This window comes from Schistocerca serialis, chromosome 7, assembly GCF_023864345.2.
Source record: "Schistocerca serialis cubense isolate TAMUIC-IGC-003099 chromosome 7, iqSchSeri2.2, whole genome shotgun sequence".
Classification (NCBI taxonomy): Eukaryota; Metazoa; Arthropoda; class Insecta; order Orthoptera; family Acrididae; genus Schistocerca; species Schistocerca serialis.
Window position 1 is genome coordinate 275,256,458 of NC_064644.1, and position 19,884 is coordinate 275,276,341.

The 19,884-nt window shown below is 42.9% G+C and overlaps 1 protein-coding gene across 1 annotated transcript in view; it reads right to left on the bottom strand.

The window, feature by feature from the left end:
• Positions 1-16,125: 16,125 nt before the first annotated feature.
• Positions 16,126-19,884, bottom strand: part of LOC126412498 (protein transport protein Sec61 subunit alpha-like) — a 57,941-nt gene continuing 54,182 nt past the window's right edge. Inside the window, exon 3 of the mRNA XM_050082119.1 lies at positions 16,126-16,484. Within this exon, the coding sequence (XP_049938076.1) occupies positions 16,126-16,484 (359 nt within the window). The remainder of the gene's footprint in view (positions 16,485-19,884) is intronic.

Sequence of the window (19,884 nt, forward strand, 5' to 3'; positions counted from 1 at the left end):
CCGAATTGCTCAACACGTGGGGCGTGAGGTCTCCACAGTACATCGATGTTGTCGCCAGTGGTCGGCGGAAGGTGCACGTGCTCCTCGACCTGGGACCGGACCGAAGCGACGCACAGATGCACGCCAAGACCGTAGGATCCTACGCAGTGCCGTAGGGGACCGCACCGCCACTTCCCAGCAAATTAGGGACACTGTTGCTCCTGGGGTATCGGCGAGGACCATTCGCAACCGTCTCCATGAAGCTGGGCTACGGTCCCGCACACCGTTAGGCCGTCTTCCGCTCACGCCCCAACATCGTGCAGCCCGCCTCCAGTGGTGTCGCGACAGGCGTGAATGGAGGGACGAATGGAGACGTGTCGTCTTCAGCGATGAGAGTCGCTTCTGCCTTGGTGCCAATGATGGTCGTATGCGTGTTTGGCGCCGTGCAGGTAAGCGCCACAATCAGGACTGCATACGACCGAGGCACACAGGGCCAACACCCGGCATTATGGTGTGGGGAGCGATCTCCTACACTGGCCGTACACCACTGGTGATCGTCGAGGGGACACTGAATAGTGCACGGTACATCCAAACCGTCATCGAACCCATCGTTCTACCATTCCTAGACCGGCAAGGGAACCTGCTGTTCCAATAGGACAATGCACGTCCGCATGTATCCCGTGCCACCCAACATGCTCTAGAAGGTGTAAGTCAACTACCCTGGCCAGCAAGATCTCCGGATCTGTCCCCCATTGAGCATGTTTGGGACTGGATGAAGCGTCGTCTCACGCGGTCTGCACGTCCAGCACGAACGCTGGTCCAACTGAGGCGCCAGGTGGAAATGGCATGGCAAGCCGTTCCACAGGACTATATCCAGCATCTCTACGATCGTCTCCATGGGAGAATAGCAGCCTGCATTGCTGCGAAAGGTGGATATACACTGTACTAGTGCCGACATTGTGCATGCTCTGTTGCCTGTGTCTATGTGCCTGTGGTTCTGTCAGTGTGATCATGTGATGTATCTGACCCCAGGAATGTGTCAATAAAGTTTCCCCTTCCTGGGACAATGAATTCACGGTGTTCTTATTTCAATTTCCAGGAGTGTAGTATGGCACTATGATGCACAGTTAATTTACACACCCGCAGATACAAAATTAAAATTATTAATATTGGTTTGACAGATGACACTATACTTCCAATTATTTCATGCTAGTAATGGCCGTGCAAATATATATTATTTTCTGTAAACGAACTTGAAACGAAAACACTACACTTGCTATGACTACGAGCTTCCCTCGAAAGCAAATGATGACTATTGCGGTACATCCTGGGTTGTAAACTGTACCTCTTTTCAGCTTACTCTTGTCTCTCTCTACCTGCATCAGGCCACTGCTCTGTCACGTCATCCGACTAATGTGATGCTTTCTGAGAAGTTCTACCGCCGCCCCCCGCACCCCTTTCCGCCAGTTGGGCTCGCCATTCCATGTAGAAACGAGCTGTTTAATATCCACATAGCGTGCACAGTTACATGAAAAACGAGAGACGGACGAGTTCCCAAAGATGAACGGGTTTAACCGTCTCTGACCAAAGTAAGAGGTTGTGCTCCGCTCCTAATGACCTCGTAGTTGATGGGACGCCCTCCTTACACTTCTGTATCTTTACTGCACTCATCTTTAAACAGGAGTATATGTATCCACAGCCGGTTTTGACCATATTGATCTTGAAGCTAATGGGTGTGCTTTTATATTTTTAACTAGTAGGCCTGAAGGACGGAAACATCCATTTACTACATTTAAAAGATATATTTAATTCCCATGAAGTGCGAAGGCGTGGAAAGCAGATTGCACAAAACACCTGTCTACAAATCCAGACATCTTTTTCGTAGCATACAATATCAGCATGTTATGAAACGTAGACATGAACAAAATAATCTAGGAGTCTGCAATTCTTATTTCTTGTATAGTTTCATCATTTTTATTGTCTGGCGTATGTTTACCAGTGACACAAACTGTTACTAACACCCAACTGTTTTCTGATTTAGAGGATAGCACAAAACAGCTGCCGGATATGTTGACTTTTCTAAGAACGTTATAATCAATCCAGTAAACCCATTATTATTACTTTTTAAATAGTTGTAAACAATTTCTTGAGTGCTGCGCTTTCTAGTCGGTGGACAGAGCGTGTCTCCCAAACTCTAGGTGTACATTAACACTTCAGCAAAAATTCACACTTGGCTTGGATTAACATGACGGTATAATGTAACATATTATTATTTATACATATCTTTATTTTCCAATTGTGCGTTAGAAAGTATTAAAGACACTTACCGAGATAGCAAAGTTTATTGTGTTCATTAATCCGCGACGTGCCGAGAATCCTGCATCAAGAGTATCGAAGCTAACAAGAATAGGTGTGAACAGAGGAGGGGCGATCTGGAACCAGTATTATCATACCAATCTCCATGCACAATAGTGGTAACAAAAAAGGATGTACGTAAATTAACGAATGTTAAATGCCTAATATATGAATTGAATACTGAAGGTCTGTTTATATTAGTGCCAGTTAAAGTTCATTCAAGATATGTGACCTTCCAATTTTTTTTCAATCATTCTTTCAAAATTTTCCATTTAATTATTTAAGCAGCAAATTTTTTAAAATCAGTTTCCAATATACACACTCTATGTCCTCCCGCCGCTGTTCAATGGCGACCGTTCAAAGGATGGCGCCGAGCGGAATATGAACAGACCTTTCAATTGTTGAGATAAAAACTTCTTGAGATAAATGATCCATTTTATCGTTACAAAGAACTAATGAAGCCTCTGTTGCATTTGTTACATGTACGTGCGATTGAAGCTATTAACAACTTGAAGGAGCAAATTAAAATTAAATTTTGCCTGCAAAAGAGACGCGCCGGGGATGCGGATTTTAGCGCTTGGCGCCGTCTCTCTCGTAGTAAATAATCCTTTTCCTTTCCTTTTACAGAAAGTTCATTTCTATAGAAAAGATGAAGATTTGTGTGAAGTCAACATTCAATTGTAAAGTACCGATACGAACAAAATTTCATGTTTAAATGTTTTTATAATTTTTGTTAAGCAATGTTGACAATGGAGTCAAAGGCAATGGCCATTGTTGAAATTCGTTACAAAATGCGATATGCGTAGATGGCGGAAATCCGAGCTCGGCAACAGTTGAAAGTAACGCGCCAACTTGTGAACTGGCTGATGGCTACCAAAACAACCAGGTTGGCGTCCCATTATTAAAAAATGATGACTTTGGTGATACCTAATCATAATGAAACTTTTATGACACTCGATGAGACAATTACTCAGTTGTCACCGGGAAGCATTTTTCCAAATAGTGAAACAAAAGCGCGCGACAGAGAAACTTCCTCTGTCTATTTGCTCACTACGTCGCGAACGCAAGAAAAGCAAACAGTTCGAAAAAGCAATGTAGATACTAGTGACACCCACAATTTGACACAACTCATGCAACTAATAACACAACAGCTTACAAGACATCAGGAAAATATAAGACAACAGTTTGCACAGCAGTTCACAAAACACCAGGAAAATACAGGGCAACAGCTTACACAGCAAAATCAGGCATTTCAAGAAATAGTATTGGTCAATAGTGAGGTTAGGTGAGCAAACCTACACGCACTGAGTTATCTGACGAACTATCCGGGAAGTTGAGAGAGCTCGGTAAACAACTAAAACAAGATATATTTATCGACATGACCCGCAACATAAATACTTTAACGGAAAAGGTAACATTCGTAGATTGTAAACAGAATCAACTTGCAGATGATTTGCAAAACCTCAGTGAGGCGTATTCTCAAATTCAGCATACGCAGTCCCAGCTGGATGCGTCGGTAAGAAATGTGACGAACGCAGTCAGCGATCTGCAAGACGTATGCAAAAACCTACCTACAGAAATACACAAGTTGAGTCTAAGAGTAGATCATTTACGTTTAGAGTCAGAATTTGCCAAAAAACAGAGAGATAAGTTATGTGCAGATGTAAAGGAAATAACTGAAAAAGCTGAAGCAGGGATGCTGGACAAGGGCAGCACCCTTGCTGGAAAGGTAGTGCCAGAATGCAAAATTTATGTAGATGCTGTAGACGCAGCTCTAAAAGAGAAGGAAAGTCAACTTCTTGTTAAAATAGACTCGGGTTTAAAGGAAGCAGAAGAAAGGTTGCGAGGCAGTGTCAAAACCACTGACATTCCAAAACAACATATGACAGAAAACAAAAAAGAGAAGTTAGATACCTTCACTGAGTTAGCCTGTCGAAGGAAAATAGCGAAGGTTGCACAATGCAACAACACTTGCCGGCAGCTGCACCTGTCGAGCAAGCGCAGTTGCCATGCGCTACCCCACAAGCGAACATAAACATGACTGTCACTGACAGCGTTGCGTGTTTGTCAGCATTACTTTCTGCTGAGGGATTAATTAGGCACCGACAATTCCTGATATTTATTTCTGAAGGGAAAAGAACACACCCTGTGGTTTTTATCGGAGCATTCCGAAATGTTTTACCTCTTACCTGGGCCGGCCGTGGTGACCGAGCGGTTCTAGGCGCTACAGTCTGGAGCCGCGCGACCGCAACGGTCGCAGGTTCGAATCCTGCCTCGGGCACGGATGTGTGTGGTGTTCTTAGTTTAGTTCGGTTTAAGTAGTTCTAAGTTCTAGGGGACTGATGACCGCAGATGTTAAGTCCCATAGTGCTCAGAGCCATTTGAACCTCTTACCTGGACCGAAGCCCAGAAAATTAGATTTTTTGTTGGATACAAAAAGGGTGACGTTCTGTTATGGGCTACGGACATGGCGGAACGTTGCAACTGTTATGAATAGTTTGAGAGAGAGAACATTTCTGAATAAGTATTGGCCTGAAGCCGTACAAGAAAGGCTCAGACGTGAAGTATTCAACCCAGCTCCGTTCAATAGCAAGTATGGGAGCCTCAGGGGCTATTTAGAAAAATATTTGAATAAAACCAGGTACTGGAAGCACCCTGTATCTCAAGTAGACGTGCTAAAATTTTTAAAGAGCCGTCTTCCTGCCCACATTAGGGAAAAACTCATTACCATCCCGGAATACGATACCGAATACTTTCTATCTGTACTGGACTCAACAGATTTAATATATGAAGAGAGACCAGTACAACCGGAGCCTGTTAATACGCCGATAGCGACACAGAGATTTACGGACCAACAAGTAAACAATGGATTCTTAGTACAACACGGATGGCAACCCTACCCCATATAGACCTATGGTAATGGTAACGGTAATCACAACGGCAAATTACAATTGGCATGTAGCATATAGCCAGCCTGTACAATATGTACAGACACAAGCTACCGGCAATAGTCAGCCGATCGCTTGGCTAGCGCAAAACAATAACAGACAACCGAATAACCCACAGGCAGCGGAATTCTGCCAGCAAAAAGTAGCACCCATATGCCGAATAAGACGCAGAGGCAAAGGGAATTTCAGTCGAGAGCCTCTCAGGAGAATAATTGGCGGCATAACCAAACACCATGGGCCAACATAGTTGAAGTTACGCCAAACCTAAAGGTCGACGCCACTGCGACGCCGGAAAACTTGAACCGGTCACGGTAGGCCCCCATTCTGTGACCTTGGAGGAGAGTGGAGGCACGAGTTTGATCGACACTTGCTTTATCAGATAAGATCATAGTAATGATGTGAGAGATGATGCGTATCAAGGTAATGAGGTTACGCAGAAAAACTTGACAGAGAGCAAGGTACAAGCTACTATTAAAGCCAAAATATTTGGCCTTGATGTACCCATTGTGCTTGACACAGGTGCAAGGACTAATTTGATGTCACAGGTATTCTCTCAAGAATTGAAGAAACTTGGACGTATACCCACACTGCCAATGCAAAACTGCAAGGTACAAACTGCCACTGGTCAGAAATCAAGAGGAGTCAAGATACAAGCCTTAATTCCCGTACAATTAGGACAGTTTTCTGTATGATGCAATTTTTTGATAGCACAGAAATTAATAGTTGATTGATAATCGGTATGGATACATTTAGGACATACCAAGCACAAATTGATTTAGGAAAAGGCCAAGTCATTTCACTGTAAATAACCAATTATTTGTAATAGGCCTGATCAGGAGATATACTAATTGATGTAAAACTGAAGTTACACACGACATTGAAGTTCAATTGGTAAATCCCATAGTTATGTTTGTCAATACATACAGTAAAGAACAGTCGTCAGCAGAAGACATAAACGTTGACACCATAAACACAAAGGCAAGTGAATCAAAGTGCTTCTCTAAAGAACAGGAAGCGGAACTTAGGGAACTGATACTTGCTTATATATATGTATTTGAAAGAAAGACCAGGTATTATTAAGGATTTCGTGTACAAAATTGAAGTGTTATTAACATCTCAAAGAAGAGGGTTTGCAGCCGTTTGTACACCTCTAAGTTGTACATATGTACAGTAATATTAAATTTAGGATGCTGGAAAATCACATTCCAGCATTTATGTTGTTAGTTGATAAGGAACATTTTTATTTAGGTTTTTTTTATATGTCAAATGTATAAATGATAAGGTAAGTGGATGTAACAAGGAAGAATTTTAGTTTCATGCGTCAAGAGATGAAGATACTTTAAACACAACGCTTCGCCTTGTGCATAGCCCAGTTGTAAATGAATATACGAACTTGTGGCGCATTGGGGAGAAAGTTAGTCGACAAACCGCACGCGCGTGCGCGCCAGACACAGCTGAAAGTGTTGGCGCACCGAAAACAAACTCTATGACCTACAGCCTGCACTAGCTGTTTTAAAGCCTATTGCGTAAACTGAGATATTGAAAATTTAGGGAGAGCCTATACTAGAACTACGACTATCTACACAATACACACAAACAAAGATAAGCTAAGGGATTATATACACGGAAAGGGATCCTAAACAACGAAATATTTACTGAAGTTACGTTATTATGTACACTGTATCGATATATTTACAAATTTAAATATTGAAAGTACACTCACTAATTATAACTGAGGGACCAGAAAACTCTTGCTGCAGGTAAACAAGTGAGTACAATGTAAGTGGCAAGCTGAATAAGAGGTCGCACCACGCTTATAATACACTTTATCTTTCAGATTTATAAGGTAAGTAAAGACGCACACTTGACATTGAATGAGTCTGTGATAGCACGTCTGCACTAAAGTAAACGAATACATGGTTGTATATATGAAAGAGGTATTAGTGACCATCAAGCCACTGTACACTTATCTAAGAAGACTTAGTTTTAAGTTAGTGTTAAGTTTTTTTCTTCCAGAGAACGATTCATCGACACGTCCTAATGTGAAGAAAGATAAATGCTTGTAGAGTGTTAGATACCATATAAACATAAGAAAGGGCCGCGCCGCAAGTAAATATAGTTGTAAATTTATGATATATGCGAATGTGATAGTATGAAAATATGTGTAGAGGAATAAAGTTGCAGTACGTCGCATATCACGATGCTGAACTAATGTGGAGCACTACCAAAGTCAAAACCTAACTACTGTGAGCGACGACTACTCACGAACGCGTCAAACACATGATTTACATTGAAATTTTTATACACGTTTGCTACTTATATAAACGCTATTTTACGCTCGTTATACATGACATATAATATTGATAATACACCTCTGTATACCTCAGCATATGAAATGGTTATCCTTTATACGATGAACATAATCAGTAAATACTGAGGTGCACTTTAAACAATGAATAAGTATTCGATACGAATGGTTTCGTCAGCTTTGCGTTGTGTTTGTAAACAACAAACTGTTTTGTTCTTGGGATCACAATTAAGACCAGCAACGAGACGTAACTGAGAACATAAATGCCTTTCCGTGAAATTTCCTCAACCCTGTAGTGTGTAGATCCTTCCTGGAGAACGCTAGAGAGGCGTGGCCACGCATAGTTATATAAGCAGCGCGTATAATCTATTGTAGCGACTATTGTTTACCTCTTTAGTACTTTGAACTTGATAAATATGCTCCGGCAAGAAGTCACTTTAAATTGAAATGAAATGTATATCAATTTACGCTATAAAGGGAAAACGAATCTATTACTGTGTGAATGTGATATAATGAGAGTAAAAAGTGTACTCACAGAATTGAAATTGAACAATGTAACGAAATTATAATTTAACAAAATGACAATCAGACTGCAATGTATACAAGCAACGAAAATGGCATGTCAGCAAATTAATAGCATAAGTTTATTGTTGTAGATGAATTTTTATTTTTTTGTCATGTGTATAGTGTGTGGAAAGGACACAACAAAAACTTTTTGTAATGCAACGGTGTGAAAGACGCTCAAAAACATACGAAAACTGCCTGCAAAGAGTTAAGTGCACGTTTCAGGTATGTGGGTGTGCGCGTGATGAACTAAAAAATGACCATACTTCACGTAACATGAGTTTCCTGTGCTCGAAAACGTCGCAAATACATGAGTTTTCTGTGCTCGACAACGTCGTAGAAGCGTCAAGAAACTTACCTGAATAAGTGAGAGCGACGAGGTGAAATACTTTCCTCGGGCCGCTGATATGGAAACGAGTTGTCACCGCATCGAAGATTTCATAAAGGATCACACCGCTGAACACGAGCTTCACGAATTTGTGCAGTAAAGACTGTGTGGAGTCACGAAACAGGCACTCTGACTTTGTATTAGACACGTGAAGCCGAGCAGGAACGGTAACGGACGTCGATCTGCAAGCGCATGATTCGTAATCTAAACACTGGGCAGGTACTGACTTACAATAATGGGACTATGTTGTTGTTGTTGTTGTGGTCTTCAGTCCTGAGACTGGTTCGATGCAGCTCTCCATGCTACTCTATCCTGTGCAAGCTTTTTCATCTCCCAGTACCTACTGCAACCTACATCCTTCTGAATCTGCTTAGTGTATTCATCTCTTGGTCTCCCTCTACGATTTTTACCCTCCACGCTGCCCTCCAATACTAAATTGGTGATCCCTTAATGCCTCAGAACATGTCCTACCAACCGATCCCTTCTTCTGGTCAAGTTGTGCCACAAACTTCTCTTCTCCCCAATCCTATTCAATACTTCCTCATTAGTAATGTGATCTACCCATCTAATCTTCAGCATTCTTCTGTAGCACCACATTTCGAAAGCTTCTATTCTCTTCTTGTCCAAACTATTTATCGTCCATGTTTCACTTCCATACATGGCTACACTCCATACGAATACTTTCAGAAATGACTTCCTGACACTTAAATCAATACTGGATGTTAACAAATTTCTCTTCTTCAGAAACGCTTTCCTTGCCATTGCCAGCCTACATTTTATATCCTCTCTACTTCGACCATCATCAGTTATTTTGCTCCCCAAATAGCAAAACTCCTTTACTACTTTAAGTGCCTCATTTCCTAATCTAATTCCCTCATTAGACTACATTCCATTATCCTTGTTTTGCTTTTGTTGATGTTCATCTTATATCCTCCTTTCAAGACACTGTCCATTCCATTCAACTGCTCTTCCAAGTCCTTTGCTGTGTCTGACAGAATTACAATGTCATCGGCGAACCTCAAAGTTTTTATTTCTTCTCCATGAATTTTAATACCTACTCCGAATTTTTCTTTTGTTTCCTTTACTGCTTGCTCAAAATACAGATTGAACAACATCGGGGAGAGGCTACCATGTGCTTACAGAAAGCACTCAGTAGGAAGGAGAACATGTATGTATGTGTTAAGGGATCTGACATGCCTACATAAATTGGTAATCATATAGGATAACTCCTATGGCCGAAAAATAAAGGCGATGCCCATACGGGCCAGGGTTATCAACCCATAAAAAAGAAAAATATGCTCAGACATTGTGCACCTCCGTGTGACGTCAGTGTACAGTGGGGGGCAATTATAATGTGCTTAATCCGCGACGCGCCGAGAATCCTGCATCAAGAGGATCGAAGCTAACAAGAAGAATTCGTTTGAGCAGAGGAGGGGCGATCTGGATCCAGTTTTATCATACCAATCTCCATGCCCAACAGCGGTAACAAAAACGGATGAACGTCAATTTACGAATGTTAAATTCTAAATATATGTATTGAATACTGAAGATATGTATATCACATTTTATGTCCCCCCACCTCTATTCAACAGCAACAGTTGTTACCAATATTGCATGTTCTCATACATAAGTTGACTTGTTTCAATGCATCTCTATGGATTATGTGAATGTATGGTGACTGTTCTCTTGGGAATGTCCGAAAGAACAGACACCAAACATTGATATAAGGGGATATAAGTCACCATCTCGCCCAAGACATCAGTTCGTGAGTGCCTCTGCTGACTGACTACTCTACCAATTATAATTCTTGTTATGACGCGTATTTTACGAAAATGGATTTCGATTAACGATTTAAATACGACTGTTTGATGAAGTCATGAGTCGAAGCCTCAGAAAGTAGATAATTTAGACGGCGCATTACGTTATTATGTAGATACCATCATCTCGACCAGATGACTGGTAGTAGCATCTGTTTGCAGGCGGCTTCTGCAATACTGTTCGATTTATCTGAATTTTTTTATGTTCAGTAAGTCTTTCATTATTAAAATGGTAGTATCTTGCACCGTGTTTGTTTACAGTAAGAGATATTTGAAGGGAAGCAATATTTCGTTCCACAGGTACGTTTGTTTTAAAAGCAAATTTGCAAACACCTTCTTCGAGATTAAGTCAGTTAATTTAAAGACTGTAGCAAGGGCTGATATCGTCACTAAGAAGATGGGGATGCTGTGCTATTTTAGAGTACTTATCTGTATCTAAATGTTACGAATTGAATGATAAAGATCATTACATACATATCTCGGAAAAATGAGTTGGTCTGCTGATTAAATACGCACTGAATGACGAAGATTTAGACACAGCAGAATGTTAGTATCTAACTCACTCCAAAAGTTTCCTCTACCAACAACATTTTCTGGTATGTTACGCTTGTTTTATTGATGTTGTCTCGGTAGAGCAAAGACTTAAAAAATAAAGGTTTGTTTTGTGTAAAAATCGGACACTGTGGATAGAAACGGATGTCACTTCTCATAAAACCGTAATAAAACATTTCACGCATATTCTCGAGGAATTGTCAGAAAACTTTACCCCTGTAGAAGCACTGAACTACATTACTCGCAAAGTAGTAAATAAATTCACTAAACAACCGTAATTCGATCCCTTGTAAAAACAAAGAACTGTCAATACAGTGTTCCACACTGTTTGTTCCCATTTCACTTGGACAAATATAGAACAGATTATTATCGATTTAATATTGAGAATTGCGGCGAAATTATATTAAATGTGCTAACTACGTGCGTAATAATAACACAAGTCGTTCAATTATTGTAATCAATGACTGATTTCAACTATAAATGAGAAAAACCGTAACTCTCGGTCCACTTCGCGCAACTTTGCCCTCCGTCACGTCAAAGGAAAAGATATTACACTGCGCAGTCATACACTGTCTGATCAAAAGGATTCGAACAACGCTACGTAGTACGAATTTGACCACCAGATATCATGAAAGATAGACCCTAAAGTAAAAAAGGAGGCGGGGAGTATAGCGTTGTCGGTGGAGGAACAGCAACAGCAGAATGGGTCGATGAGGAGCGCTCAGTAGCTTTAAAGTGGATTACTCGTTGGATGCCGCCTGAGTAATAAATCCGTCAAGGATATTTCAATCTTTGTAAAACTGCTCGAGTCGACAGTTGTGGTTGTGCAGTGGAAACGCGAGGGAGCAATCGCAGCTAAACCAAGACCGTCGAGTGTTATTGAGGGTGGTTTTTAAAAAGTGGTTCAAATGGCTATAAGCACTATTGGACTTAACATCTGAGGTCATCAGTCCCCTAGACTTAGAACTACTTAAACCTAACTAGCTTAAGGACATCACACACAGCCATGCCCGAGGCAGGATTCGAACCTGCGACGGTAGTAGTCTCGCGGTTCCGGACTGAAGCGCCTAGAACCGCTCGGCTACTACGGCCGGCGGTGGTTTTAAAATACAGCATGAAATCAGAGGAAGGAATCACTCGTGAGTTCCAAAGTCCGTCTAGCACAATGAGCAGGCCAGGTAGCACAATGACTGCGTACAGCGTTAAAACGAATGGGGTAGTATGGTCAAGCAGCTCCTCACTAGCCACACATTTGTGTAGTCAATGCTAAACGAGCTGGAGTTTGTGTAAAGAGTGACGCAGTTGCACAGTAGATGACTCGCAACGAATGATTTGAAGTATGGTTCACGCTATACCGTGTGGCAATCCGATCAATCCGATAGAAGGGTCTGGGTTTGTCGAATGCCTGGAGAACGTTATCTGCCATCATTAATAGTGCCTACAGAGAAGTACAGTACGGAGGAGGTGGTGTTACGGTAGGAGTGTGCTCCCTGTATTGCGTTTATTCAAAAGCTAAACTTAGAAGGATATGAACATACACTACTGGCCATTAAAAATGCTACAAGCAGAAATGCAGATGATAAACGGGTATTCAATGAACAAACATATTATACTAGAACTGACATGTGATTACATTTTCACGTAATCTGGGTGCATAGATCCTGAGAAATCAGTACCCAGAACAACCGCCTCTGGCCGTAATAACGCCCTTGATACGCCTGGGCATTGAGTCAAACAGAGCTTGGATGGCGTGTACAGGTACAGCTGCCCATGCAGCTTCAACACGATACCACAGTTCATCAAGAGTAGTGAATGGCGTATTGTGACGAGCCAGTTGCTCGACCACCATTGACCAGACGTTTTCAATTGGTGAGAGATCTGGAGAATGTGCTGGCCAGGGCAGCAGTCGAACATTTTCTGTATCCAGAAAGGCCCGTACAGGACCTGCAACATGCGGTCGTGCATTATCCTGCTGAAATGTAGGGTTTCGCAGGGATCGAATGAAGGGTAGAGCCACATCTGAAATGTAACGTCCACTGTTCAAAGTGCCGTCAATGCGAACAAGAGATGACCGAGACGTGTAACCAATGCCACTCCATACCATCACGCCGGGTGATACGCCAGTATGGCGATGACGAATACACGTTTCGAATGTGCGTTCACCGCGATGTCGCCAGACGCGGATGCGACCATCTTGATGCTGTAAACAGACCCTGGATTCATCCGAAAAAATGACGTTTTGCCATTCGTGCACCCAGGTTCGTCGCTGAGTACACCATCGCAGGCCCTCTGGTCTACCCGACGGGAGGCCCTAGCCACACGGCATTTCCATTTCCATTCTGTCTGTGATGCAGCATCAAGGGTAACCGCAGCCACGGTCTCCGAGCTGATAGCCCATGCTGCTGCAAACGTCGTCGAACTGTTCGTGCAGATGGTTGTTGTCTTGCAAACGTCCCCATCTGTTGACTCAGGTATCGAGACGTGGCTGCACGATCCGTTACAGCCATGCGGATAAGGTGTCTGTCATCTCTACTGCTAGTGATACGATGCCGTTGGGATCCAGCACGGCGTTCCGTATTACCCTCCTGAACCCACCGATTTCATATTCTGCTAACAGTCATTGGATCTCGACCAACGTGAGCAGCAATGTCGCGGTACAATAAACCGCAATTGCGGTAGGCTACAATCCGAAAGTCGGAAACCTGATGGTACGCATTTCTCCTCCTTACACGAGGCATCACAACAACGTTTCACCAGGCAACGCCGATCAACTGCCGTTTGTGTATGAGAAATCGATTGGAAACTTTCCTCATGTCAGCAAGTTGTAGGTGTCGCCACCGGCGCCAACGTTGTGTGAATGCTCTGAAAAGCTAATCATTTGCATATCACAGCATCTTCTTCCTGTCGGTTAAATTTCGCGTCTGTAGCAAGTCATCTTCGTGGTGTAGCTATTTTAATGGCGAGTAGTGTATTTTACAGCATTGTATTGTGTACTGCGTACAGTACAGTAGCTGTTAGAAGATTATTGTATCAGCATGAGAATGCACCCTGACGTAAAGCAGCACCTGTGAGGCATGATTTATGCACAAAAACGTTCCTGAAATTGGCTACCCTGCCCAGAGCCCCATCTGAACCAAATGGAGTACCTTTGCGATAACTTAGAACACTGACTTCGCTACAAACTCCAACGTGCAACATCACTACTTCCTTTGGTTTCGGCTCCTGAGGAAATATGGACTGTCATTCCTCCAAAGACATTCAGACACTACACTGAAAGTGTCCCCAGCAGAGCTCAAGACGAATAGTGGATGCACTCCATATTAATGTAAACTACTGGGTTGGTGAACAAATTCGTAGCGTTATTAAACACAGCAGTCTGCCAACGCTGGGGTAACCTTTCCATTCCGCTACTGTAGAAATAACTCGTCCAACCATACTCAGAGCGCATTTTCATCCGGAAAGGAAGTTCCTCGGAGGTTATTCGTTAGAGAGCGGAAAAGGTAAAAATCCCAGGGAGCAAGAACAAATGAATAAGATGGGCGCGGAATGCCTTCCCAACCCAACTACCCTTATAGTGCTTTTATCAGTTCAGCAGAATGCGGGCGGGCGTTATCGTAGAGTAGCGCCATTTCACGCAGTCTTCCTGGTCGCTGTTCTTGCATTGCGTCTGCAATAAGTCTCGGTTGCTGACAGTAAATGTCAGCAGTGATGGGTTACATCTCGGGGAAGCAATTCTTAGTACGCCACACCGCCGCTCTTCTATCAGATGCATAACATTATCTTTTTTGTGGAAGTGCGCAGGTCTTTGTACAGGTAGTTGTTGTGTTCGTTGGGCTCAATCATTCCTTTCTTTTCCTTGTCTTATCATAAAGACACCATGTCTTGTCACCAGTAACGATATAGGATAGGAATGGTCGGTCTTGTTCACAAGCAAATCGATAGTGAGCAAGTAGAGATGCACATATGACCACCCATTGATTTTTGTCAGTTTGGCTTAGACCAAGTAGTAACCCTACATCCAGCGTTTTAACCTTTCCCATTGCGTGTAAATGTTGCACGCTAGTGGTATGATCGCAGTTTCTACACATTTGCCAGTTCTCGAGTACACTGACGTGTATCATTGTAGATTAATGCGGTTAAACGATCTTCACCAAACCTCGAAGGTCTTCCTGAACGCACCAAGCGAGGTGGCGCAGTGGTTAGACACTGGACTCGCATTCGGGAGGACGACGGTTCAATCCCGCGTCCGGCCATCATGATTTAGGTTTTCCATGATTTCCGTAAATCGCTCCAGGAAAATATCGGGATGGTTCCTTTGAAAGGGCGCGGCCGACTTCCTTCCCCATCCTTCCCTAATCCGATGAGACCGATGACCTCGCTGTCTGGTCTCCTTCCCCAAACAAACCAACCCAACCCTCTTCCTGAACGCGGAGAGTGGCTAATGTCTAAACGAGGAACCATTTTCTTGACTTTCTGTGTTCAGTGGCATAATTTTCATACAAAGCGCTGTTACCCATCTGATGAACTCAAACGGAAGAATATGTCGGAAGCGTTCCGATTTCTCCCCTTTCTCCTCTTGCTAGCGTCCACAGCTCCACTCACTATCTGGAAACGACAAAATGACAATATGTAAACTCAAATAGAAATGACAATTAATAAATAAAGCCATAGCAATCGGAATACCAACATGCAAAACAAAAACGCTTCGAAGTTATGCACCGATATAATAATAAAGTGTCTGGTTGGCGATTACTTTTGATGAGGTTGTGTATGTATTAAGGTTAGAGTAGACTGGTGGTACAGACGGAACCTACATTACTCATAACTGCATATGTTCCGTTTGATTAAACAGTAAATGTTTTTATACAAGGGTTTAAGTGAGATTATAAACAAATCAATGAACAAAATTAAGGTCAACAAGAGTCACTGACGATACGCAGAGGGGCAGACTAAAATCCTCGTCAGCTTCCCACCATTCGTTAAGACACAGTCGGACCAAAACAGCCTCTGGAAATTTCCAGTGCGTACGAGGAAGGGTCTGTGTCAGATACAACATATTGGCACAGCGCTCCTCAGCGAGCACTATTTGACAATGCACTCATATTCATACTCATCACTAGTCCGTGTTCTTCGTATCGCACTTTGCAGTGCAACTTTCCACAAAGGATCTGCCGACTCGAACGTCCGACCACAGGCCAGTCTTCCAGGTCCGTCTCAGAAGAGAAGGCCGACGGAGCCAGGGGAGCCCTGCTCGCGCACGAATATCTCGAAGTACTCGTAGATGATGGTGACGGCGAGCAAGATGCCGGTGCCCGAGCCGATGGCGCCCAGCACGTCGGCGAGCACGGAGAGCGCGCCTATGCAGACGCCCCCGAAGGCGGCGGCCGTCGAGATGTAGCGGTCGAGCTCGCGCACCAGCGACCCGTCGCGGTGTCCCGGCATCACCATCCGCTGCTCGCGCAGCCGCCGCGCCACGTCGCGAGCCGACGACCCGGACACGCTCAGCCACGCCTTCGAGAAGAAGGCGCACGAGCCCAGCATGAAGCACAGGTACAGCAGCGCGTGCATCGGGTCTGCCACGGAGAGCGGTCGCATTACTCAGCAGCAAAAGCTATGTAAAATTACAAACTTTTGAACCGTTCAGAACAGGAAGGTAACCAGCTGCATTACTTAATAGCTAACGTAGCTTACGGTGCACAGACCGAGTTGCAAATTACCTATCTAACGGCTACCAGCCGATACAAAAACGTGGTCTTTCAGTTATGTCGGATGAGTTTTAATTAATATCCAAACCTAAAAATTTAAAATACTGTCACGACCTATCCATTAAGAGGAAAAGTCTCATGTTACAGATTTAAGACAGCAAGGGGAATTTTACAAATAGTGTATATGTCGTGATGGAGCATAACTCATGACGCGCAAATTATGCAGACTATATTCACTAAATACAGGGTGTTTCAGAAAGAATGACTTGATTTTGGACGGTGCCGTCTGAATGAGCTTGGCCTAGATATCAGAAAATCGCCGTTACATGTCAGGAAAATTAAAGAGACCGTTGGAGAAAAGAGAACCACTAGCATGAATATCAAGAATTCAGATGGAAACCCAGTACTAAGCAAAGAAGGGAGAGCAGAAAGGTGGAAGGAGTATATAGAGGGTCCATACAGGGGCGATGTTCTTGACGACAATATTATGGAAATGGAAGAGGATGTAGATGAAGATGAAATGGGAGATACGATACTGCGTGAAGAGTTTGACAGAGCACTGTAAGACCTGAGTCGAAACAAGGCCCCGGGAGTAGACAACATTCCATTAGAACTACTGACAGCCTTGGGAGAGCCAGTCCTGACAAAACTCTACCATCTGGTGAGCAAGATGTATAAGACAGGCGAAATTCCCTCAGACTTCAAGAAGAATATAATAATTTCAACCCCAAAGAAAGCAGGTGCTGACAGATGTGAAAACTACCGAACTATCAGTTTAATAAGCCACCGCTGCAAAATACTAACGCGAATTCTTTACAGACGAATGGAAAAACGTAGATGCCAACCTCGGGGACACGTGAGGCACTACTGACCCTACGACTTATCTTAGAAGAAAGATTAAGGAAAGGTTTTGTAGACTTAGAGAAAGCTTTTGACAATGTTGACTGGAATACTCTCTGAAGGTGGCAGGGGTAAAATACAGGGAGCGAAAGGCTAGTTACAATTTGTACAGAAAGCAGATGGCAGTTATAAGAGTTGAGGGACATGAAAGGGAAGCAGTGGTTGGGAAGGGAGTGAGACAGGGTTGTAGCCTCTCCCCGGTGCTATTCAATCTATATATTGAGCAAACAGTAAAGAAAACAAAAGAAAAATTCGGAGTAGGTATTAAAATCCATGGCGAAGAAATAAAAACTTCGATGTTCGCCGATGACATTGTAATTCTGTCAGAGACAGCAAAGGACTTGGAAGAGCAGTTCAATGGAATGGACAGTGTCTTGAAAGGAGGGTATAAGATGAACATCAACAAAAGCAAAACGAGGATAATGGAATGTAGTCGAATTAAGTGGGGTGGTGCTTAGGGAATTAGATTAGGAAATGAGACACTTAAAGTAGTAAAGGAGTTTTGCTATTTGGGGAGCAAAATAACTGATGATGGTCGGAGTAGAGAGGATATAAAATGTAGACTGGCAATGGCAAGGAAAGCGTTTCTGAAGAAGAGAAATTTGTTAATAGCTATTAGAGATTTAAGTGTCAGGAAGTCGTTTCTGAAAGTATTTGTATGGAGTGTGGGCATGTATGGAAGTGAAAAATGGACGATAAATAGTTTGGACAAGAAGAGAATAGAAGCTTTCGAAATGTGGTGCTACAGAAGAATGCTGAAGATTAGATGGGTAGGTCACATAAATGTTGTTGTTGTTGTGGTCTTCAGTCCTGAGACTGGTTTGATGCAGCTCTCCATGCTACTCTATCCTGTGCCAGCTTCTTCATCTCCCAGTACCTACTGCAACCTACATTCTTCTGAATCTGCTTAGTGTATTCATCTCTTGATCTCCCTCTACGATTTTTACCCTCCACGCTGCCCTCCAATACTAAATTGCTGATCCTTTGATGCCTCAGAACATGTCCTACCAACCGATCCCTTCTTCTGGTCAAGTTGTGCCACAAACTTCTCTTCTCCCCAATCCTATTCAATACTTCCTCATTAGTTATGTGATCTACCCATCTAATCTTCAGCATTCTTCTGTAGCACCACATTTCGAAAGCTTCTCTTCTCTTCTTGTCCGAACTATTTATCATCCATGTTTCACTTCCATACATGGCTACACTCCATACAAATTCTTTCAGAAATGAGGAGGTATTGAATAGAATTGGGGAGAAGAGGAGTTTGTGCCACAACTTGACTAGAAGAAGGGATCGGTTGGTAGGACATGTTCTGAGGCATCAAGGAATCACCAATTTAGTAATGGAGGGCAGCTTGGAGGGTAAAAATTGTAGAGGGAGACCAAGAGATAAATACATTAAGCAGATTCAAAAGGATGTAGGCTGCAGTAGGTACTGGGAGATGAAGAAGCTTGCACAGAATAGAGTAACATTGAGAGCTGCATCTAACCAGTCTCTGGACTGAAGACCACAACAACAACATGTTAGTGAATGCGTCTTGTCAGTTGGCAGTCAGGCGTACGCTTAACAGAAGGCGTCTAGTGTGCTGCAGTTTACAAGGACTAAGTCACTGATTTCGGTCCAACGTGCTTTTCATCGGCCTTTTCGCAATGAGAGTGAGAGAGACTCGCTTCAAGTAAACGTTTTTTGTGCCATTTCTCATGAAAAACTGTACGGTCCCTTCTTTTCTTGAGTAAAAAACAGTGACTGAAAGGAGCTAGATCAACATCTACATCTATACTCTGCAAACCACTGTGAGGTGCATAGCAGAGGGTACGTCCCATTGTACCAATTTTAGGGCTTCTTCCTGTTCCATTCACGTATGGAGCGTGGGAAGAATGATTGTTTGAATGCCTCTGTGCGTGCAGCAATTACTCTAATCTTATCCTCACGATCCCAGTATGAGCGATGCTTAAGGGGTTGCAATATATTCCTAAAGTAATCATTTAAAGCCGGTTCTTGAAATTTTGTTAATAGGCGTTCACGCATTGTTTACGTCTATCTTCAAAAGTCTGCCAGTTCAGTTCCTTCAATACTTCTGTGACAGTCTCCCGCGGATTAAATAAACCTGTGACCATTCGTGCTGCTCTGCCCTGTATACGTTCAAGATCCCCTGTTTGTCCTATGTGGTAAGTGTCCCACACACTTGAGCAATATTATAGAACCGGTTGCTCGAATGACTTGTCAGCAATCTCCTTTGTAGACTCATTGCACTTCACTAGAAAAAAGGATGATATTCACTATTCTGGATTAAATCTCACTTTGGCACAGAAAGGGGTGAATTATGCTGCCACATGAGTCTTTGGTTATTTGCCAAATCATATTGAGG